General features: G+C 40.6%; 1 protein-coding gene across 1 annotated transcript in view; it reads left to right on the top strand.

Moving 5' to 3' along the window:
* Positions 1 to 1,210: 1,210 nt before the first annotated feature.
* Positions 1,211 to 23,774, top strand: part of SLC9A6 (solute carrier family 9 member A6) — a 65,444-nt gene continuing 42,880 nt past the window's right edge. Inside the window, exons 1-6 of the mRNA XM_066357403.1 lie at positions 1,211 to 1,586; positions 10,368 to 10,567; positions 11,900 to 11,977; positions 12,497 to 12,573; positions 12,874 to 12,986; positions 16,794 to 16,899. Coding sequence (XP_066213500.1) covers positions 1,259 to 1,586; positions 10,368 to 10,567; positions 11,900 to 11,977; positions 12,497 to 12,573; positions 12,874 to 12,986; positions 16,794 to 16,899 — 902 coding nt within the window. The 5' untranslated portion in view covers positions 1,211 to 1,258. The remainder of the gene's footprint in view (positions 1,587 to 10,367; positions 10,568 to 11,899; positions 11,978 to 12,496; positions 12,574 to 12,873; positions 12,987 to 16,793; positions 16,900 to 23,774) is intronic.

Here is a 23,774-nt window from a genome sequence, read left to right on the forward strand (position 1 = left end):
CTCAGCCATAAAAAGAATTAAATCTTACCAGTTGGAACAGCATGGATGGACCTAGAGAATATTATGCCAAATAAAATAAGGCAGACAGTGAAAGACAAGAACCACAGGATCTCACTTATATATGTAATCTAAAAACATTATAAACAAACAAACAGTCTCATAGGTATAGATAACTGACTAATGGTGGCCAGAGGAGAGGAGGATGGGGGGACGAGGTGAAAAAAGTGAAGGAATTGAGAAGTACAGATAGGTAGTTATAAAATAATCATGGGCATGTAAAGTACAGCATCGGAAATATAGTCAATCATACAGTAGTAGTAACTATGTATGGTGCCAGGGTGGTACTGGAAATATTGGGTGGGACCCTTTGTAAAGTATATGATTGTCTAAGCACTATGCTGTACACCTGAAAGTAATACAAAACAATATTGAATGTATACTGTTAATTGAAAAAACTAAAATCAAATTAAAAAAAAAAGAATAAGACAGCTGGAAAAAAGAAAAAGGAGCAAGAGGAGAGGGAGAGAGAAGGCCACACCACAGGTTTCTTGCGGAAGGAAGGGAAGTTTTTGGAGGATGGATAAATTTGAGCTCAAAGCGAATGAAACTTCGATGCAAGATTGATGAATTTCTCTGTACAGGTTCCCAGTGTGAGAGGTGAATTATATCAGATGTTTACATGTAAAGAAAAACGAACACACAGACATGCATAATCCTTGGCTTTGAGTCCATTCTTTTATAGACTGCTACAGAATTGATTTTTCCAATGAGGACAGAACAAGGAGAATCCGACTTAAATTACGAAGATGGAGAGACTTAGGCCACTCCCAAGGGGACAACTTCCTATCCTGTTAAGAGACACTGGGGGACAATACTGAGGTGAGTTATGAAAGATCAATTCTCCTGAGAGCTCTAAGAATAGGATGAAACTAGGCCTAGCACAATCTGCCACTTTTTGATTACGCTGAGCCATGGTTTCTATTCCAGAAAGTAGTGGGGTAGGTTCCATGGCCTTTCACTCTCCGACAGCGCCCTAGCGTGTGTGTTAGGTGGTGGAAGAAGCTAGCGCGGAGCGGGACAGAAGGACGAAAGGACCCAGCAAAGCCAGCAGTGAGTGTCGCGGCCCCTTTAAGAGCAGCCGGGGCGGTGGCAGCTGCGGCGGCGGCGTCGCGTGCTCGGCGGGCTTCTCCGGGGCCCCGCCCCCTTCCCGTGAGCCCTAGGGGAGTGGTCGGACCGCGGGTTGGAGGGCGGGGGAGTCATGGCTCCGCCGGGCTGGCTGCGTTCGCCACTCCGCCGCGGTTCTGACGGCGGCTGCCCCCGGGGACACCAGCTCTCGCGGCCGCTCTGGTTGCTCCTCACCGCGGGCATCTTCGGCTGGGCCGGGGCTTCGGACGGCGCTGGCGGGGCGGCGAGAGCCATGGACGAGGAGATCGTGTCTGAGAAGCAAGCGGAGGAGAGCCACCGGCAGGACAGTGCCAACCTCCTCATCTTCATCCTGCTGCTCACGCTCACCATCCTCACGATCTGGCTCTTCAAGCACCGCCGGGTCCGCTTCCTGCACGAGACCGGCCTGGCCATGATTTACGGTGAGCGCCTCGCCCCCACGTCCGCCCCTGGCGCTGCCCCTCCTCTGGCCGCCGGCTGTCCGGGCTCCTCTCCTGGCCCTGTCGGGCCTACGTGCAGCTCGCGGTCTGATTCCTTCCATTTCTTGCCTCTCCCCCCACATCATTTCTCTTCCTCGCCTTTTCTCTGCTACGCCCCTCGTTTCTCTCTCACCCCATTTCGCCTGCCTCGCACCGTTTCTCTGCCTGTCCACACTTTTTCTCCCTCCGACCCCATCCCCCCTCTCTTCTGCACCCCTCTGCCCCTGCCTTCTAAGCTTGAGACCCAGGACTGAGGACGCGGAGGGAGTGGGCGCGGTGTCTTATATCGGGCTGGGTACTGGGGGAGGGGAAGACAGCCCAGCGATACGTTTCTGTGGGCTGTCAGTTTACTTAGGGTCCGTCGAGGATGCAGTCGTCTAGTACCTCTACTGCTCCGAACCTGGCGTTCTTTTGGAGCCGGAGTCTACCTTTACCCATTCACCCAGTTCTTGTAACGCCCTGCCCTTTCCTGCTGGAGAATGAAGACCTTACTCCCCTGTAGCCCAAGTAAAAACTCCAACACGGAAGAAGCTGAAGAAGACTTAGGCATTTTTTAAATGACATTCTGGTGTATAATACTGTGTTTGTAAAATGTGATACGCATATACGTATGGTTGACCCTTCCAATTCAAGCGTACCAAGGAGGGTAGAAGATAGAGTTCAAGATTTTCGAGCAGTTTAGCGACGATGATAAGGACGGTTCAGCCAGTCATTAGGAACTCCACACATATGTAGTATGACTTGCTAGTTCCATAAGGTTATTGACGGATCATTGAGTAAACGGCTTCAGTTCTTGAGTCTTGGTGTGCTTTTTTTTTTTTTTTAGTTTATTTATTTATTTGTTGTAGTCATGAGGGGAGACAGCTAAATCAAACAATGGGCTCAGAGGCATTTTGACCTGTGCTGGGGCCTCACGAGAGAAGGAGATGCATATTGCTGACTGTCTTAATATAAGATACCTGTGAGGGTGTATATGGCTGAAGAGGTTCCAGAGGACAATAAATTCTTTCTGTGCAATACTTTTGTAGCAGACTTCAACTGATGAGCTTGTTGAGCTTTGTTTCTCAGACTTGCAGATAGGTAGAAGCAGCCTTGGCACAGAAGGACACCCCCTACACACACCCACACACCCTTTTCCAGTAAATACAGGCTTCTGGAATGTGCATCTCAGGGTTAGCAAGGACAGATAGTTGTGTGCATTAGGAAAATGCATGAACTCAGGCTTACTTTTTATTTGTGGGATAATGCAAGTATAAGCCTGTGTGCAAAATATCTCTGCTTCCTAGGATTCTTAATTTTTATACAACTTAGATGATTTTCATACTTCTTTTTTTCTTTTTCTTTTTGCATTTTATTTGTAGCAACCCTTAAGCTAAATTGGCCAGATAAACTATGTACATCTCTATATAATTTCTCTGGAAAACAGTGTGTAATTTATTTACTATCCTCAACAAACGCTGCCTAATCAGCCTACTATGTTTTATGCACAGAAAATACAAAGAAATTTAAGATCCCTGCCTCCAAGGAATGTATCCTTCTTGGGTAGACAGGTAATATAAAGAAAAAAATCGCATCTTAAATTTGGTTAAATTCCAAATGAGTATTATGGTTTCAAAATAAGCAACCCGTAACAAAAATCTCTTTCCCATAGGCAGGGGTCCCCAAACTTTTTACACAGGGGGCCAGTTCACTGTCCCTCAGACCGTTGGAGGGCCGGACTATAAAAAAAAAAAACTATGAACAAATCCCTATGCACACTGCACATAATCTTATTTTAAAGTAAAAAAAAAAACCACAAAACGGGAACAAATACAATATTTAAAATAAAGAACAAGTAAATTTAAATCAACAAACTGACCTGTATTTCAATGGGAACTATGCTCCTCTCACTGACCACCAGTGAAAGAGGTGCCCTTTTTGGAAGTGCTGCAGGCCGGATAAATGGCCTCAGGGGGCCGCATATGGCCCTGTGGGCCAACCGTAGTTTGGGGACCCCTGCCATAGAGAGATAGTATGACATAGTGGTTTAATGTCAGAAAATATTTTCACGGACCGGCCTTTAGGGTGGGGCAGATAAATGTATCACATGACCAAGACAAGCGTCAAGAGTGAGTCTTAGATAGATGTAACAGAGGGAATCTGGTCATTTTTTAAAAATAAAACATCGTTCAGACTTAAATATATATAAAACAGAAATAATGTAAGTTATTTATTCTTTCTCTGTGGACCAGTACCAAATGGCCCACGGACCGGGACCGGTCCACTGCCTGGGGGTTGGGGACCACTGTATTTAGCTACCTAAAACCCGCGGAAATGTTTTTTAAAATAAGCCTCTTTATCTTTTTGAGAAGCAAGAGTAAAAGTTACTCAGTTGTCAGTGTGGTTAGTTTCTACAGTGTCAAAGCACCCAAGCATTTTCTTCATTGGGCTAGTTTGCTTAAGAACTTTAAAAGTAGTAAAAATTATCAGGGTAGTCAATTAAATCTGAAAAGTAATCAGTCCCTGCAGTGTGCTTACAGATTATATACAAAGCAAGACAGGGAAGAAATAGTTGTTTTGCCTTAAACTAACAGAATCCAGAGTCCTATGCTTAATTAATGTTACTCATTAATAAATATTAAGTGCCTTTGATGTATGAACTGTAGGAAATATGGATGAGGGGCATCATCCCTGCCCACAAAGCACTTACAATCTAGTGACTTAATATATAATGTTTTTCAAGCATTACAATGTGTTAGACACTGCTAGGCACTCTACAAGTATCACTTCATTTAAAGCAGGGGTCTCAAACTCAACTCAGCATGTGGGCCGCAGAGCAAGATCACAGCCATTTGGCGGGCCGCACTAGGTCTATAAAAGGCAACTGTTACGCAACACTTTTCTTGAACTTCGTGGATTAGTCTGCGAGCCACACAAAATTGTTCGGCGAGCCGCATGCGGCCCGCGGGCCGTGAGTTTGAGACCCCTGATTTAAACCTAACAGCCCAGTGAGGCAGGGACTATTATCTTCCCCAGTTTACAGACAAGGAAATTGGGGCGCAGAAAGGAGAAATGACCTGTCTAAAGTCACATAACTTGCAAGTACTGAGCCAAGATTCAAACTCCATGAGTCGGACTCAGAAGTCTCCTTCTCTTAGCCCCTAGCCACACTGCCTCATGTTGAAACAATGAAGCTGAACTATGAAGACAAAACAGGTAAGTATTATGATCAACATGTTTGAGGAAACTGAGGTTCACTGAGAGGTTATTTACCCTGAGGTTGCAGGCTGGAACCTGATGGAGCCAGGACTCATATATCTGTCTGATTCCGAACTTGTACTTTTACTCCTGCACCATACTATACTAAATTTCACGAGATCAAATATGTAAGGAGATAATATTTAGGGAGGGCTGTGGGGGAGGGCTATGAGAGAATGGAGCCCTAACTCCTGGACAGTTAGTGCTGACGTGACAGTGAGGAGATGATTAGAAAATCATAGCATCTTTGGAAAGAGAAAACCCAGATTTTAATTCTGCCCTTGTCACTTAATGCCAAATAATTTGGGACAAGTAGTTTATCCACATTTTATAGATGAGGAAATGATGATTGAGAGATTTATAATAGTATCTATTTCATAAGGTTATGAGAATCAAATGATATATGCAGTGACAGTTCGGACGGTCCCAGGTGAAAGAATTCTCTTAGGTAACAGGTTGATCTTTCCTGAGAGGGAAGCTCAAGAGAAATGAGCTCGTACTGAGATGCAGAGGCTTGGAATTGAGGCAGTTTCTATCAAACAGCTTCTCAGAAACATAGGCAGTGAGATTGAGGATTTGAGGAGGAGGATAAAGGTTGGAGGACTTGCAGGACGTAGATAAATAAACACATAAAACTAACCAGAGGTAGGCAAAAGCCTTGATTTTTTGTCAATATTGAAGTTCAGTGAGCTTTTAAGACAGAATCTAACAGCATTCTTCAAGAAGTAGGTAAATATTATATACATGTTTCTAAGTTAATAAAAAAATAACGGGGCATACATGTATATACATACACGTGTACGCATATATAAATATAAACATATATACACACATATACATCTTAATATGTGGAGATTTTATCAATTTTGGCCACATTTAATAACCCAGTGATGTTCCTTGCATATTTTTGACTTTCAGAGGCTTATGGTATGATAAAATGGAAGAATGAGCGGAAATCCATTTAAAAAAAACCCCAATTTCCACTCATTGTATTTGCATACAGTAGTAGGACCTTTGGGTGGTGCTGGATTCTTTATCCCTAGGACAGTCTCTAGCATTAGTGGGTCAGGAGTGTGCAAGAGGGTGGGGACCTCTCTATTTTGTGAAAGATATCTCTTTGGGGTAGTATTCTTTGTTGTTGCCTGTTAGTGCTCATTTTAAATTTCATGATATCCATAATTTTTGTGCCTCTGCTTGTGTAGGAGGCTAGAAATTTCTGCCTTACCCCCTTAACAAAGCACTCTTTTCTGTGTAGGCTCTGCTTCTGAGAATTGCTTTAACTGCGTGATTAGGATTTGACCTTCCACAGAACCCAGGTTAACTTGATCTGTCCACTTTATTCAAAGAAATTGCAATCTTTCAGATGCCTGATGCTGTAATAAAAGGATCTTGATTTTTTTCCAACCTAAGTAATTATTCTCCTTGCTGATGCTTTAACTGCCAAGGGGTATGTCTCATATGTGTCCAGGTGCTGAGTGTTCTGGGGCACCCAGTGACGGCTCTGTGTTGGGCACTTTTCCTTCTACCGTCAAGCTTGAGGATATGGAAAGAGTGTATGCTGCTGTTAACAGTATTTGCAGTGGTATAACTGTAATTTATGCAAGTATATAAAGGAGCAACCTTTACTGAGCCTCTTACTCAGGAGCTTTTGGGGAGCAGTAGAGAAAAGAACTATTACTATATCACATAGTCAGAATCGAGTGTAGATCTGTAGCATTTTCTCCCCCAAGTTACGTGTATCAAACACAGGTGATACCCAGTTGTCAGTTTTTAATTTTGTTTTCTGTAGGCAAGATGGTTCCGAGGTGTGTCTTTCATTGGTTTTAAATCTGAACCTTTGTTCAAACTTTTTAAAAGTTGATGTCATTGTACTGTTCACCATTTAATCATTGCTGCTCACTTTTAAAAAAATGTGTGGCTGGGCCCTGGCTGGTTGGCTCAGCGGTAGAGCGTCGGCCTAGCGTGCGGAGGACCCGGGTTCGATTCCCGGCCAGGGCACACAGGAGAAGCGCCCATTTGCTTCTCCACCCCTCCGCCGCGCTTTCCTCTCTGTCTCTCTCTTCCCCTCCCGCAGCCAAGGCTCCATTGGAGCAAAGATGGCCCGGGCGCTGGGGATGGCTCTGTGGCCTCTGCCTCAGGCACTAGAGTGGCTCTGGTCGGAACATGGCGAGGCCCAGGATGGGCAGAGCATCACCCCCTGGTGGGCAGAGCATCGCCCCCTGGTGGGCGTGCCGGGTAGATCCCGGTCGGGCGCATGCGGGAGTCTGTCTGACTGTCTCTCCCTGTTTCCAGCTTCAGAAAAAAAGAAAAAAAAATGTGTGGCTGGCTATAAGTTGACTAAAAGGTCCGTCATCCCCACACCCTTCCCTTCCCAAGCAACTACTGTTCTTACACCTCCTATTTCTGCTTCATCATTTCCCACGCTGGTCTGGCTTCACTGAAACTGCTCTCCCCAGGGTCACCTGTGACTCCTGGTTGCCAACCCTGTGGACCCTTTCTCATGCCCGCCTTCTTTGACTTGGCTGCAGCATTTGCGGTTTTCTCCTTTCTCTTCTTTCCCTACTCCTATGGCTTTTCCTTCTTAAATTCTCTTGTCAGATCCTCTCTCCTACCAGCCCTTTTATGTTAGCTGTGAAATCTTGGACTAACGCCCCAGGCCTATACCATAGTAGTCCTCTCCCCATTTTATTTGCTCCGACCTCTCTCCTCTGCTCCTGACCCAGCCATCCTCTGACTGCCTCTGTGTGTCTCCAGTGGAGACCCCCACCAAGCTGCACACTGCCCCCTGTAAATCTTTCCCGGTCTCAGTGGACGGCCCTGCTCCCCAGCAGGTTGTTAGGCCAGCTTACCCACCTATTGCCAGCTCAGGTCGGCTTACACTACTTTCAGTCATTCATCTTCCATCCTCCCAGTCTGCTTAGTTACCAAATCCTTTTGAAAGACAATACCTTCTAAAAATCTCCCTATCTCTAGTCTCTTCACTCTACTCTCTTCTTTTTTACATTTTTTAAAAGATTTCATTTATTCATTTTAAAGGAGAGAGAGAGAAAGAGAGCAAAGGGGAGTTGGAAGGGGAAGTATCAACTCTTATATGTGCCTTGACCAGGCAAGCCTGGGATTTTGAACCAGTGACCTCAGCGTTCCAGGTCAATGTTTTGTCCACTGTGCCACCACAGCTCAGGCCTCTGCTCTCTTAAATTAGGTTCTAAACTTAGTGCCTGAATAACCGTGGTGGCCTTGTGTCTGGCCTTTTTGACCCTCTGTAGTCTCTAGACCAATCTTTCTTTTTTTATTTATTTTTATTTTTTTAAATTTATTTATTTTTATTTATTTATTTTTTTTTGTATTTTTCTGAAGCTGGAAACGGGGAGAGACAGTCAGACAGACTCCTGCATGCGCCCGACCGGGATCCACCCGGCACGCCCCTCCGGGGCGTCGCTCTGCGGACCAGGGCCACTCCAGCGCCTGGGGCAGAAGCCAAGGAGCCATCCCCAGTGCCCGGGCCATCTTTGCTCCAATGGAGCCTCGGCTGCGGGAGGGGAAGAGAGAGACAGAGAGGAAGGAGGGGGGGGAGAAGCAAATGGGCGCTTCTCCTATGTGCCCTGGCCAGGAATCGAATCCGGGTCCCCCCGCACGCCAGGCCGATGCTCTACCACTGAGCCAACTGGCCAGGGCCTCTAGACCAATCTTTCTAAAACAGAAATCTGATGTCAATCTCCTGCTTATAACCCTTCTATGACTTCTTTTGCTTTTAGGATAAAGTCCAAACTCCCTAAACATGCAAGGTCTTTTATGATTCACCTTCTGCTGATCTTTAGCACCTCCACTTCTGTCACATTTTAGCCCGGCCATAGTGAACCACCTACCTGGAAAACCTTTTTCTTTTATTTTGTTATCGCTTAGATGACACCTCCGGAAAGACTGCCCTAATGTCCCATTCCCTTAGGTTCGTTAGGTACTTCCTCTCTGTTTTTATAATACCTGTATGTTATAATTGTTCATGCAGTGTTTTTGCTCAGTTAACTGAGAGCCACTTGGAGGAGAGAGATGTTGTTTTCATCTCTGAACCCTGGCGGCCTGCTTAGCATGGTCCTCCGATCACATGTATTAAAAAATGGTCGGCTGGTTAGAGTGAAACAAGGCAAGAAGGTAGACTGTAACTAATAGGGGTATATTGTACATCTTGGAGTTACAGAAAGTTCTAGAAGTTAATTTTCAGTTGAGGTATATTTATATAATAAAATAGTATTTGACCATAAAAGGGAATTAAGTTCTGATTCATGCTACAATGTGGATAAACCTTTAAAACATATAAGTGAATGAAGGCAGACAAAAGGTCACATATTGTATCATTTGAGTTGTACACTTTAAAAGGGTAGACTTTATGGTTTGTGAATTATATATCAATAAAGCCGTTATTAAACTGTTTGGTCAATATAGGTTTATAATACTTAGAACATTACATGTATTTGAATATCATTATAATGATCCAGGCAAAATTATCAATCTATTGATATCATAGTACCAGATTCAGGACTTTTATTCCATTTTTTTATTTTGAAGCATCTATTTTAAAATTAAAATACGACCTTGTAATAGTATGAGAATTCAATCAATCTACAAATATTATTGTCTTTCTAATTTTTAAATGTGCAGTATTTGGCCAACCACGTGCTGTAGGAGTAACTTGAGATGTGTGTGTGTTTAACAGTCTTGTGAATTGACAGATGGAGGTGGTAAACATATTTCTAATACAATTAAACTGTCAGGTTGGGCTACCTTGGAGCGTTTGCTATGTACAGATTATTTGAAGGTATTTTCTCATTTTGTTATCTTCCTAACCACTTACTCACATCTTAATGTAGAGATGCAATGATATGTGCTCTTACCTTAGGGAATGTTTTTGCCTCCTGTCTCACTGGATTATATGAATGTTGGGTTCTTAGATTTGTGAATTTAGCCTGACATGTGGTGGCGCAGTGGATAAAGTGTTGACCTGCAACACTGAGGTTGCTGTTTCGAAACCCTGGGCTTGCCCGGTCAAGGCACATATGGAAGTTGATGCTTCCTGCTCCTCCCCTTCCTCTCTCTCCCTCTCTCCTGCTCTCTCTCTCTCTCTCTCTGTTCCTCTCTCTCCGTCCCTCCCTCCTTTCCCTCTCTCTCTCTCTTCCTCCCTCTCTCTCTCTCTCCTTCCCTCCCTCTCCCTCCCTCTCCTCTCTCTCTCCCTTCTTCCCTCTCCTTCCTTCTCCCTCTCTATCCCTCTCTCTCCCTTCTCTAAAATGTATAAATAAAAAATCTTTTAAAAAAAGATTTGTGAATTTAGTAAAACTTCAAAATGTAACTGCATTTGGTCTAAAAATTGGTTCTGAACCACAGGGGACTGTCATAAGAAAGCTTCTCTTATCTATTCAAAAGATGTGTGTAGAGTACAAAAGAAGTAGCCTCTGTCTGAAAGAAGAGCTAATATTGTTCTTTTATTATTTGCAGGTCTCTTTGTGGGCCTTGTGCTTCGATATGGAATTCATGTTCCAAGTGATGTAAATAATGTGACCCTGAGCTGTGAAGTGCAGTCCAGCCCAGCTACCTTATTGGTCAATGTTAGTGGAAAGTTTTACGAGTATACACTAAAAGGAGAAATTAGTTCACATGAACTCAATAATGTTCAAGATAACGAGATGCTTAGAAAGGTAAGTTCTCAGTTAAAGGGAATTTTTATTTTTTAAAATGTGTATAACTAGGAGCAAAGTCACTCAGGAGAAAAATAAATAATGAATGTTAATGGTATTTAAAATAGTCTTTTAAAATGGCGTAAAAGCTCAAGGAATGTAATGCAATGCAGAGTAATGACCATATCTGTACATTTCATTTTCTGATTGAGGTTATGTACTGTAACCCCTTTTATTTCACTGGGGTGTTTGCAATTGTAATAAATGATGACCAGTAGAGAATTAAACAGAATTTATAGTGTTTCTTTCAATTTACATATGGTCCTTAAAGTTTATAATACTTCAGCACACTGAGTTGACAACACCTAGAATGTTCTATTAATGTCTCTTTGAATTATTTCTTGCCTTCATGTTATTCTATGCTGAGGACAAGTTAATCTTTCTTTGATTCATAATCTGGTACAACTTCAGGGGCCTCAGTCCGATTATCAGTCATTGTACCACGCTGTACATAAAGCTTTATGGGAGGACCTTGGGTTGCAGTTTTACCAACCTGGCTCCCAGACATTCTTGGAGCTGCTTTTTCCTGTCACCCTCATAGTTCCGATTCCTGAAGCTCCGCAGACTCTTTGTGTCCGCCATTTGCCTCCACTTCTGTCTTCCACATCGGCAGGACTGGGCTGTTATAACTACTTGACTGTGTTCCTGACCATCTTGAGTGCTTTTTAAAACTTTGTATGAACTTTCTTTTGCAGCAAGGGTTCCTCCCACCTGTGGAAAACTCCAGTTCCTTAAAAGTTCGGGTAAAGGAACTTGTAGGATGGGTATATGTGTAGGTGCTTTGTGTTTATGTCACATCCTACTACAGCCTTAGGAACAATGTTCTAGGCAATAATTATGAAAAGAAATGGACTGTCGGGACTAGAGATGATTTGTGCAGAAAATTTTTACCATAATATTATGTTATATACTTTTAGTGGTGTTACCTAGGCAAGAAGTCTCTTCCCTCTTGCCAACTGTAATGCCGTCCCCTGTATTTTGTCACCAGTTCCGGGTCTCTGTTATTTAAAGCAAGGACATGTTCATGCTTTCTCTTATTCCTAAGCTTTTTAATAGAGGATTTTAACACACTTCTTCCCAGATCTGGGTTAACTGGTTGATCCAAATCTATGTGCTTGTCATTTGGTTGAGAAGTGAAACAGCAGATGTCCTATATGAAATATTTTTCAGTTACCACAGTAAGATTCTTACCTTTCACCAGTCTAACATTTCTTTTTTTCCTTTTAATAGTGTCATAACGTACTATGAAGTTTTCTAAGATAATTCATCTAAAAGAACTCTTTATTTTAACAGGTTACTTTTGATCCGGAAGTATTTTTCAACATATTACTTCCTCCGATCATATTTTATGCAGGATATAGTCTGAAAAGAGTAAGTGCTTTTGTATTTCATATATTTTGAACAAGCTTAAACTTCATGGGCTTTACCATTCTTGACACTTCAGAAACAGATAGTTCTTTCCAGGTTTCCCTCCCTTTTCTCTTCTTATCTTTTTTTTTTTTTTAATTTTTCTATTGATTGAGACAGACAGAGAGAGAGGAAGGGAGAGGGAAGGGAGAAAGGGAGAGAGAGAGTGAAGCATCAGATCATTGCTCCCCCTCCTTGCTTCCTCCAGTTGTGTCCTCATTGATTGTCTCTCATATGTGCCTGAGCCGGGATGGAAGCCTTGGTCTTGTGCGGCAGGCAGTGTGATACTTCATCCACTGAGCCACCTGGCCAGGGCTCCTTATCCTTTTCAGATGCTGAAATTTATGTCTGTACAAAAATTATCTTATTTCCTTTAATGAAGAAGGCATTTAATATTACCACAGCACACTAGAACAGAAAATATTTTCTTTTTCAAATAATGGTAAGTGTTCTAACATGGTGTATAACCTTTTCTTTTGTCAGAGACATTTCTTTCGAAATCTTGGGTCTATTCTAGCGTATGCTTTTCTTGGAACAGCAATTTCTTGTTTCGTAATTGGGTAAGTACTTGAAGTTTAAAACACTTTTCAACTTTCAAATTATAACTTTAAAATAATGCATATTTGATTTATGCAGTATTGTATTCCTGAATATATCCAAGGACTTTTCAGTAAAATGCAATCACATAGGTAAGTCATTTGAGTTTTCCTTAAGGCCAGGGTATAGCCATATTTAAAGACATGAATTATTTAGGGTTAGTCACAGAGTACTACAGCATACCCATCTTCTTGTTTTTACTGTATTCTAACTTCTTTAACAGTTGATATTTCTTCTAAAGTAGAAATATATTTATTGTGCAGGTCAATAACATATGGCTGTGTGACCCTGATGAAAGTGACGGGCCAACTTGCGGGAGATTTTTACTTTACAGATTGCTTGCTGTTTGGGGCCATCGTATCAGCAACTGACCCAGGTATGTTTTACAGGAGAGTGAAGCTTAAGAAACATTGTTTTGCTGGCAAACATATGTGAGTAATTGTTCCTTTGAGGTGCAGATTTCATGATTAGCTACTTCCAGTAATACTCTCCCTTCCAGTTGTGGAGAAAAAAAATGAAATTCATGGTTCCCTTTGGTTTATGCACACATTTTTTTCTTACTTTATTACATTTGCCTGTAATTGGTCCACAATCTGATGTTGTTTAGACAAGGTGTTCTCTTCAGAATTCTACGTTGGTCACCTGACCAGGTGGTGGCACAGTGGATAGAGCATCAGCCTGTGATGCAGAGAACCCATATTCGAAACCTGAGGGCTCTGGCTTGAGCAAAAGTTCATCTGGCTTGAGCATGGGATCAAAGACATAACCCCAAGGTCTCTGGCTTGAGCAAGGTGTCACTTTCTCTGCTGTAGCCACCCCCCCCATCAAGGCACACATGAGAAAGCAATCAATGAACAACTAAGGTGCCACAATGAAGAACTGATGCTTCTCATCTCTCTCCCTTCCTGTCTCTGTTCCTCTTTCTGTCTCACTAAAAAAAAAAAAAAAAATTCTATGTTGGTCTCTATTCCTATTAATTAGGTATAGGAGATGAACTAGATTAATTAAAATGGGTATTAATTATATACTTCCTTTTAAGCTTCTAGAGAACCAGTTTCCTAAAAATCTTCTGTTTGCATTCACCAGTTTACACTTAAGGTAATGAAAGGTTTTTAAATAATTCTTAGAAGGTAATTGTGCTACTACAGTTGTGGTTTTTGGGTTGTTGGTGCACTTTAATATACATTAAAGGATTGTTTTTATAAAATTGGCCTCATAATTTTTTTTTTTTTTTTACAGAGACAGAGAGAGAATCAGATAGAGGGATAAATAGGGACAGACAAATAGGAACAGAGAGAGATGAGAAGCATCAATCATTAGTTTTTCGTTGGACACCTTAGTTGTTCATTGATTGCTTTCTCATATAAGCCTTGACCGGGAGCCTTCAGCAGACCGAGTAACACCTTGCTCGAGCCAGAGACCTTGGGTCCAAGCTGGTGAGCTTTTACTCAAACTAGATGAGCCCGCACTCAAGCTGGCAACCTTGGGGTCTCGAACCTGGGTTCTCGGCATCCCAGTCCGACGCTCTATCCACTGTGCCACTACAACCTGGCCAGGCTGGCCTCATAATTTTAAAATAGTTTTGGTATTAGCACAGCTGAAGAATGAATTTAATTGCACTGAGATAGGTTGTAGTTTTCCAAATATAGTATAGGTGGGCCAAACAGCTACAAAGTAGACGGTTAGAGAATATGTAGACTGAAGAGGTAGGTATAGGGACAGATATTGCAGGCTTTGAACAAAGGGTGCAAGTTTTGTTTTACTAGACTTTAGGACCTTGGTAGAGGTTTGTTCTGTTGTACCTTTTGACTTTGTATATTAATCACCTTCTCTTGCCATCCAGCACCATTAAAGATAGGGTCCTGAGGTTATCTCTCAATTTCTGTGTTAACCCTGATAACACAGAGAATTAGAGAAAGTAGGAAAACAGCCTGACCAGGTGGTGGCACAGTGGGTAGAGCATCAGTCGGGGATGCGGAGGACCCAGGTTCAAAACCCTGAGGTCCCCGGCTTGAGGGCGGGTTTATCTGGCTTGAGTGTGGGGTTGCTGGCTTGAGTGTAGGGTTGCTGTCTTGAGTCCAAAGGTCGCTGGCTTGAGCCCAAGGTTGCGGGCTTGAGCAAGGGGTCACTCGCTGTACTGCAGCCCCCCTGGTCAAGGCACATAAAAGAAAGCAATCATTGAACAACTAAGATGCCACAATGAAGAATTGATGCCTCTCATCTCTTTCCCTTCTCTGTTTGTCCCTTTCTGTCCCTCTCTTGTCTCTATATCTGTCTCTGTCACACAAGAAAAATAAAAAGAAGATAGGAAAATATGTTTTACACTATGTAAGAGATTATTTTAAAAGATAAGACATTTTAGAGATGTATTTTGTATAGTTTAGAATCTTTAAAACTGAAAATCAAAATGTTTCCTTAAAGACCATCAAGACTGTCACCTTATTATTTGTAACTGTTTCCATTATCAATATGAAGATAAGATGGTTAAGTAGCCAGTGGTCTCTGTTTTCTTTGTCTTCACCAGAAGCAAGGTCCTCAGTGACTTTTTAAAACCTCTGAGAAATTTAAGTCAATAGGACTGGCCACATTGCTTCAACCTTCTGGTTTTGTTTTAGTGGGAGTATTGTCTGAATGGTCCATGTGAAACTTTTGTTTATATAGAATTGGATAGTTTTATTTATTCTGAATTATAAAGACATGTGCCCCTGTAACAATTCTTTTTATTTTGCAATTGTTCCCTTGCTAGAAGGTTCTCTTTTTAAAATTCTGCAGCATTGTTCCCGCCCTCCTGCTCTCCTTCTTTTGGTAATCTTTGGTATCAGTACATTCCAGATGAAATGCTTTGCAGTAGAAACTGGATCTTTTCTTTTTTTTTTTTTTTTTTAAAATAAATTTTTATTAATGGTAATGGGATGACATTAATAAATCAGGGTACATATATTCAAAGAAAACATGTCTAGGTTACCTTGTCATTAAATTATGTTGCATAGCCCTCGCCCAAAGTCAGATTGTCCTTCGCCACCCTCTATCTAGTTCTCTGTGCCCCTCCCCCTCCCCCTAACTCTCCCCCTGTCCTCCCTCCCCCCACCCCTGGTAACCACCACACACTTGTCCATGGAAACTGGATCTTTTCAATGCAAGTCTCTTGTGTTTTTGGTTGGCATTCGAAGAGGCTCTCCTGTCTGTCATTATAATAATCTTTAATGTCTACTTAGGTTTATTTAGTGAATGAGATATATGGGACTCAGCAATTAAAGTTATAATGCAACTTCAGTCCCATCTTATTTCCTAAGAATTTTCATATAATTGTTCCCTGAAGGAAGGTTTTTTCTTCTTATGCTGTAATAGCACGATAGCTGGCTTCTTATTAAGTTAAATATAGCAGCTGTAATTCTGGTTAAAAAGTAAACCTGTGTTTTAATTTCCTACTGTCTTTGCTAAGCCAGTGTGCTTAAAATTTACAAGTCGAACAGAAGTGAGTTGTAAGGCTCCAAGAAAAAAAATTAAGTTTGCAGCATGAAATGTTTTCCATAACATTATTCTTCAAATATAATGATCACCTGATCTATAACAAATTCTGAATATCTTCCTTATGAAAAAGAAATGTACACAACAAGATTATTAGCATTTGCATGAAGAATGTAGGCTTCCAAGGTTATTTGTAGCTGTTTGTAAGAGAGAGGAAGGAGATGTTGTAGGTACACATTTAGAGAAAATAAAAATATTGACATAAATCAGAGTGCAGTGGTTACCAGGGGGAGGGGAAGGGAGGAGACAGAGAGGGAAGGGGTGGGGGAGGGGAAGGGAGGAGACAGGGGGAGGGGGTAGGGGAGGGGAGGGGCATAAAGAAAACCAAATGAAAGGTGACGGAGGATGATTTGACTTTGGGTGGTGGGTATACAACATAATCGAATGTCAAAATGATGTAGAGATGTTTTCTCTAAATGTATGTGCTCTAATTGACCAATGTCACCCCATTAAAATTATTTGTCTAAATAAAACTATAAAAAAATAAAAATGTTGACATAAAATTACTGAATCTTTAATAAGGTAAGAGAATGTTTATTAAGATTGAATTCTAAGACAAAGAAATGAGTTTCTAAATAACAATTGTTATCATCTATGGAGGGGAATGTTATATTTGTGATGTCTAAATATTCCTCTGACTCTTTCTACTTGCTAGTGACTGTTCTTGCCATATTCCACGACCTTCAAGTTGATGTTGAACTCTATGCACTTCTTTTTGGTGAAAGTGTCCTCAATGATGCTGTTGCCATAGTGCTGTCTTCGTAAGTTGTTTGTTTTCTTATTATATTCTGTATATTGAATGTTAGGGTACTAGCTGTGGAAAGTCACTTATTGAATGAACTGCATTATGAATGGAAACACTTGAGAAAATGAGGCATTCTTTCCTCTTGCAAAAATGCATGCTTACAGAGAACATGGAAAACACAGGGACAAGAAAGGGAGAAAAAAATACATGTTCCTAACGTCTAAAGACAATTACTATAAACATTCTAGGACATTTCCTTTTATTGTTTTTTCTAGGCATGGTATTTTTACATAGTTGTGATTGTAGTATACACATACACACATACACATAATTTTATTTTCTGTTCTATCATTAAAATATGCACATTTTATTTTTTGAATTAAAATAAATTTTTGATAAGTAATATATTCACATGATTAAAAAATCAAAACGATATATAAAGGTAAATGTTGATGTCAGACTCTTACTCCTGTTCTCATCCACTGGACCCCTCCAGCCCCTTTTATGTTACTATTTTTATTAGTTTCTTGTGTATCTTTAGTATTTCTTTATTCATATGCAGGCACATATGTGAATGCTCTTATTTTAAATGTAGCATGCTATAGATGTTCTATTCCTAGCTTTTTCTTACATAACTGTATTCTGGAGATCTTTATATATATCAAAACAGAGTTTTCTCAATCTTTGTTTTCAGCTACATAGTGTTCTATATACTGTACTGTGAACTGAACTATAGTTTATTTAATCAGTCCCCAATTGTTGGAAACAAAGTTTTCAATCCTTTGCTATCCCAAGTAATGTTACAATGATTAAACTTGAACTTACCTGATTTATACATGCATAGGTGTATTGGTAGGATAAGTTTCCATTAGTATGATTGATTAGTGGGTTAAATTTCCCATCAAATGAATTATGCCAATTTGCACTTTAACCACTAAATTATTGAAGTGCCTTTTTCCTTGTACCTTCACCAACTGACTATTTGTAAGATATTTGTATTTGCTAATTTGATGATTGAGAAATATGTCATTGTAGTTTACTTTGTATTTCTATTAATGTAATCATTTCAGAAACATGGTTTTTTTATTTTTAGAAGTGTTAATACACCTTTGAAATACAGTGATTGAAATGAGCAATAAGGATGTAATTCTAGAACTTACTGTACATGTTGTTAGAAGGTGTTTGCAGGTAAGAGAAGGGGTCTCGATCTCATGAGCTCAGTCCTGCCACCTATTCCTATTAAGCAAATCTCTAACCCCACAGACATTTGCCTTTCCTCCATACCAGACTGCTCGGAGAGAAAAGGGAAAGCCCACATTCTTTCTTTGGTTTTATTTCTCTCCTTCATTTACACTATATTAACTATCAAAGAGTAATCAGTCACTGACTCTGGTTTGCATAGCTATAGTGGCCCAATTGTCTTACTGCAAAGTAGAAAATTATCCTTTCTACTAAGCCCTCAAATGTTGTATATAAAGATATGCAAAAGATCAAATCTTTTTTGGTGAGTATGATATGTGTAAATTCCACCTGCTCTGCCAATATTTATTGCCAGACGTGTTTGCAGCTTTCTGCAGCTGATGTAAATTTAAGAAGTAAAGCATAAAGGCTAGAACTAATATTGATACAGACCGTATGGACCTTGAATAACCATAAGTACAAAGTAAAAGTTTTATATTATTTGAAGGGATAGTGTGGTTATTGTTATAAAAATAAATAGAACTACAATGATTGTTGAAGCTTTTAGTACATAGAAACATGTAAGATCCTCAGATGAAAAGAGTAAGGTATAGGCAGTGACTTAGCATCAATTCCCCAATCTTAGATAATTATTCTGCTATTTAGTCATCTTGCTAATAAGTATTCCTTCCTCATTGCCTAATGGATGAAAACTCAGAAAAATCTCTGTTCTGGTCCCATCGGAAACTGATGTGCACTGTGCCTTAGTTTTTCCATTAGTAAAATAACTTATTTCCCGCGAGTTTAAGAAAGAACAGTTGAATAGTGTTAAAGGGAAAAGAACTCACAATGGGCCATGATCCTTCTTCTGTTGTAGCCTTTCTCAAACAGGGTTCTGGGAGAGAATATAAGCCTTACAGAGAGAATGATCAGAGTGATTCCTTTCTCAGTTCTCCTAAGGATGGTGCGTAGCTAGTACTATTCTAGATCCATAGGAGATGATTTAACTCATTACATAGTTTGGTGGCACTCTAGTGGAGAAGGACTGTATCTAGAGGGTATCATGTCGAGGAAACTGTCAGCTGTGTGGGTGTCTTAGGGGAGGCGAGCAAATGAGTTTCTGCCCAAAAGCTGAAGGAAAATCAGTCTGTTGCTGGCTGTGAGAGGTAACTAGCTGCAGTGCTTGACGATATGTCGGTTATCTCTGTCACTTGCCTTTTAAAGTATGTTAGATAGAAATAGTCTACTTTGTGTTGAGTCTTGTTAGTTTAATGATTTTCTTATGTGTATATTCTGTAAAGTAACCTTGCATAAATGGGAGAACCCCATTCTGAAGGACTTCTGTTTGGCAATGAATAGGTTAATAAGGCAACCATTCTTGAAGTGATGTTGGAAATTGCTTCTGTTTGTTTGTTGTTGTTTTTGGTCATGTTAGATGAGCAGTACTTCTTTTGTTAATGTTAATACTTTTAAACTGGTGAGGGTGAAGTGAAACTGGTTCCCTCGTCCATCACTGTCTGAGGCACATCTGTATATACTCCTACAGTTGAGTACAGTGGTACCTTGAGATACGAGCAGACCAACATACAATTTTTTTTTTTAAAGATACGAGCTGCAACTCGGTCTGTATTTTTGTTCAAGATCTGAGCAAAATTCTAAGATATGAGTTGTGATTTGGGAAGTTGCCGCTAGTTGGTGCGTTGGCGCACAGGTCCAGTATTAGCAGCACAACACCAGCATCTCGTTCTTTCTCACGTGTTACCCGTGGAATCAAGTCGAATCTCATGTGCTGTACTTGTTCTTGCATCATTTTTGCATTTTTTACTAACTTTTTTTCTGTGCTATCGTGGGGCCAAAGAAAGTGAGTGTAAAGGACAGTGCTGAGAAAAAGAAGAGAATGATGTCGATAGAAGTAAAGCAAGAAATAATAGAAAAACATGAGCGTGGTGTACGAGTGATTGAACTGGCAAGGCTGTACAACCGCAATACATCTACAGTTTCTACCATCCTTAAACAAAAGGATGCCATCAAAGCGCAAATCCAGCTAAAGGAACTACAATTCGATCCCAATTAAGGACAAATATCCATGAAGAAATGGAGAAGCTTCTGCTGGTGTGGGTGAAAGAGAAAGAGCTGGCAGGAGATACAGTGACAGAGACTGTAATATGCAAAAAGGCACGTATTATTTACGGCGACTTGAAGAAGAAAGAACTATCAACCTCAAAAGAGGCAGCAGAAGATACATTTAAGGCAAGTCATGGCTGGTTTGAAAATTTCAAGAAGAGATCTGGTGGTGAGGCATGGTGAAGCTGCGAGTGCTGACGTTAAGGCAGCTGAGGAGTACATCGCATGTTTTGCTGCACTTATCGCAAAGGAAGGCTGCATCCCCCAACAAGTGTTCAACTGTGACAAAGTAGGATTGTTCTGGAAAAAAATGCCCCAGAGGACTTTCATCACTGCAGAGGAGAAGAAGCTGCCAGGCCATAATCCCATGAAGGACTGTCTGACCCTTGCATTGTGTGCAAATGCTAGTGTTGACTGTAAAGTAAAGCCACTGCTAGTGTATCATTCCAAAAATCCCCAAGCCTTTAAGACTCACAAGATTCTTAAAGAAAAACTGCAGGTTATGTGGCATGCCAATGCTAGGGCATGGGTTACATGGCAGTTTTTTATTGAATGGGTAAATCTCGTCTTTGGTCCTGCAGTGAAGAAATATCTTCAAGAAAATAAACTCCCGATGAAAGCATTACTAGTCCTTGATAATGCTCCAGCCCACCCACCTGGTCTTGAAGAGGACATTCTCGATGAGTTCAAATTTGTGAAAGTCCTCTACCTCCCACCTGACACAACTTCAATCTTGCAACCTATGGATCAGCAGGTAATTTCCAACTTTAAAGAGCTTTACACAAAGCACTTGTTCTGCCGCTGCTTTGAGGTGACTGAGAATACAAATCTAACCCTTCAAGAGTTTTGGAAAGATCACTACAACATCGTGATATGTTTACGTATTATTGCCTTGGCATGGCAAGAGGTTACAAGAAGAACCTTGAACTCGGCATGGAAAAAGTTATTGCCTGATGTTGCAGACAGGGTCTTCAAAGGATTCGAACCAGAGACTGAGACCGAAGTAGAAGTGTTGAAGGAGATTGTGTCCCTCGGAAAGTTGATGGGTCTGGAGGTAGATGAGGGTGACGTAAACGAGCTGGTTGAGGAGCATGAGGAGGAACTCTCAACTGAGGAGTTGAAGGAGCTACAGATGATGCAACATAGGGAGCTTCTGCAAGAGATTAGTAGTGAGGAGGAGGTAGAGTCGGAGGAAGTGATTTCTACAAGTGAAATTAAAGACATGCTGGCAATGTGGGAGAAGCTTTCAAGTTTCATTGAAAAGAAACACCCAGGAAAAGTTTCAACTGGTTGTGCTTCAACACTTTTTAATGACACTTGTTCGTCACATTTCCATAACATTTTAAAAGGCAGGCAAAAGCAAACCTCTTTGGATAGATTTTTATTCAAGTCCTGCAAGTGAAAGTGCCAAAGGTGCAGCCAAAAAGGCAAGAACAGGTGATGATTAAATGAAAAATACTTAATGTTAAGCTTAAGTTAAGTTTAAAGTTAAGAAAGTGCATTTTTTTACAATTAAGTTTTTGTGGTTTCATTTTAAGTAAAGAAAGTGCAGTTTTAGTTTACATTTAGGTTAAGAAAGTGCAGTTTTAGTTTACGTGTCTACAGTGCCTGCATCCCTTCCTCCCTCCCTCCTCCTCCGCCATTCACCTCCGTTAGCCGCACTCGTCTGTACCCAAGGTAAGAATACAGTACTAAATAACATTTTTTCTTTTATTTCATATATTTTGTTATGCATTGGTAACTAAGTATACATGTATGTTTCTTAATTAAAAATGTCTTTTTTCATAATTTAGGATGGTTTGGGGATGTTTCACAGGGCTGGAACAGATTAAATCTATTTCAGTTATTTTAAATGGGAGAAATTTGTTTGATATATGAGTTGACTGACTTATGAGCTCGGTTACAGAATGAATTAAACTCTTATCTCAAGGTACCACTGTATATTTATCCAGTTAGAGATAAAGTCTAAGTTGCATTCTATTCTGATGGATGTATCGTAATGAGCCTGAAGACCTAAATTCAGACTAGTTTAAAATATGTTTTAGGGTCATGTACATTTTATAAAGAAGGAAGTACAGTGAGTAAACAAATATGACAAACTGTTGAACTCATACATGTTAAAATATATCACCAGCTTTACCTGTTCAGTTAACAAGAAGAATTTATTAATGAAAGTACTTACAGCTGCTAATGGTCCAGTGCAGTCATTCTTAACTAGAGGCAATTTTGTCTCCCTGCCCAGGGGGATATTTGACAGCATTTGTCAACTTTTTTGTTGGCAGGAATGGGAGGAACTTGCTGCTCACATCTGGTGAGTAGAGGCCAGGCAGGGGTACTGCTAAATACCCGTAAGTACATAGGATAGCACCCACCACCCAGCAGATAGATACCTATCTGGCCCTAATATCAATAATGCCAGACTGAGAAACCCTGGTGTCATAAAACTACATTGGTGTTAACATTGAAATTGGTATCACCTACTCTTTTGCATTTTATTTTTATTCATTGTTTATGATAACAAAATTAATACATTTGTAACAAAAATTCAAAGGATTTCACTTAGAACATAAGCAATTTTTGAAATTTCAGCTCTCAAAAGTAATTATGATTAAGGTTTTCATCCAGACTTTTCCCATTAGGATATTAACATACATATAAATATATTAGTCATTTTAAACATGAAAAGACATAGTAGTGTATATACTTTCTGTAATGTGTTTTTTTCCCTTGGACATTGCGCTATATATTAATACCTCTATTATCCCATTGTTAAGAATGCACCTCAAATTTATCTCTTCAATCCCCTGTTAATTAATATTTGGCATTTTCTAATATTGTATTATTGTGAATAATACTGCATGAACATATGTGTTGGTCAAATAAGTTTGTAAATATGATATATATGTTTACTCACTTATAGTTTGTATTGGGTGTGGGAGACAGGCTGTAAGCAGGCAGGGTCGTTATAGCCTAAGGCCTAGTTTTAAGGCTAAGCCTTTCCTACCCTAAGTGACTTTATATCAGAGACTTCCTTGTTTGTATATTGGATTAAAGGGGATTAAAGGTTTTTATTTCTACACTATAAAATGGGGCACAGGAGCCTATGCAGGAGGAGAGCAGAGAAAGGCCACATGGAGGAGGGGAGAAGCAGCCAAGATGGCAGAGTGCTGAAGGAGAATCAGTTTGTACAGGAGAAGGAGATGGGGAACAGAGGTGAATAAGGCTGGTGAGGTAGAAACCTTTCATTCTAGGAAACTCGGATAAGTCAGTGGCTTTGGGAGCCTTGAATGGAAAGGGAAGTGTTTTCCCACTGTATGTCTTGCCTGCCGGGTGCAAGCTACGATTAAAGGTGATGGCCCACCGGTTCTTGGCTCCGTTGTTTCATTACCGTCTGTCCGAATCAAATGTGAACCTGCATGGGCCAGGCGGCTGTGATGGTGGCCGTGGCTACTGGCTTTACAATATGTCTGTGTAAATCTATGTTAATTCTTGAGATTATATCTGTATGATTTTTTTTAGAAGTAGAGTTTCTAGACCAATGGATGTGAAAGCAGTCGTGCAGTGTACAGAAAGAGCCATGGGTGTAGT

The sequence above is a fragment of the Saccopteryx leptura genome, chromosome X (genome assembly GCF_036850995.1).
Source record: "Saccopteryx leptura isolate mSacLep1 chromosome X, mSacLep1_pri_phased_curated, whole genome shotgun sequence".
Lineage (NCBI taxonomy): Eukaryota > Metazoa > Chordata > Mammalia > Chiroptera > Emballonuridae > Saccopteryx > Saccopteryx leptura.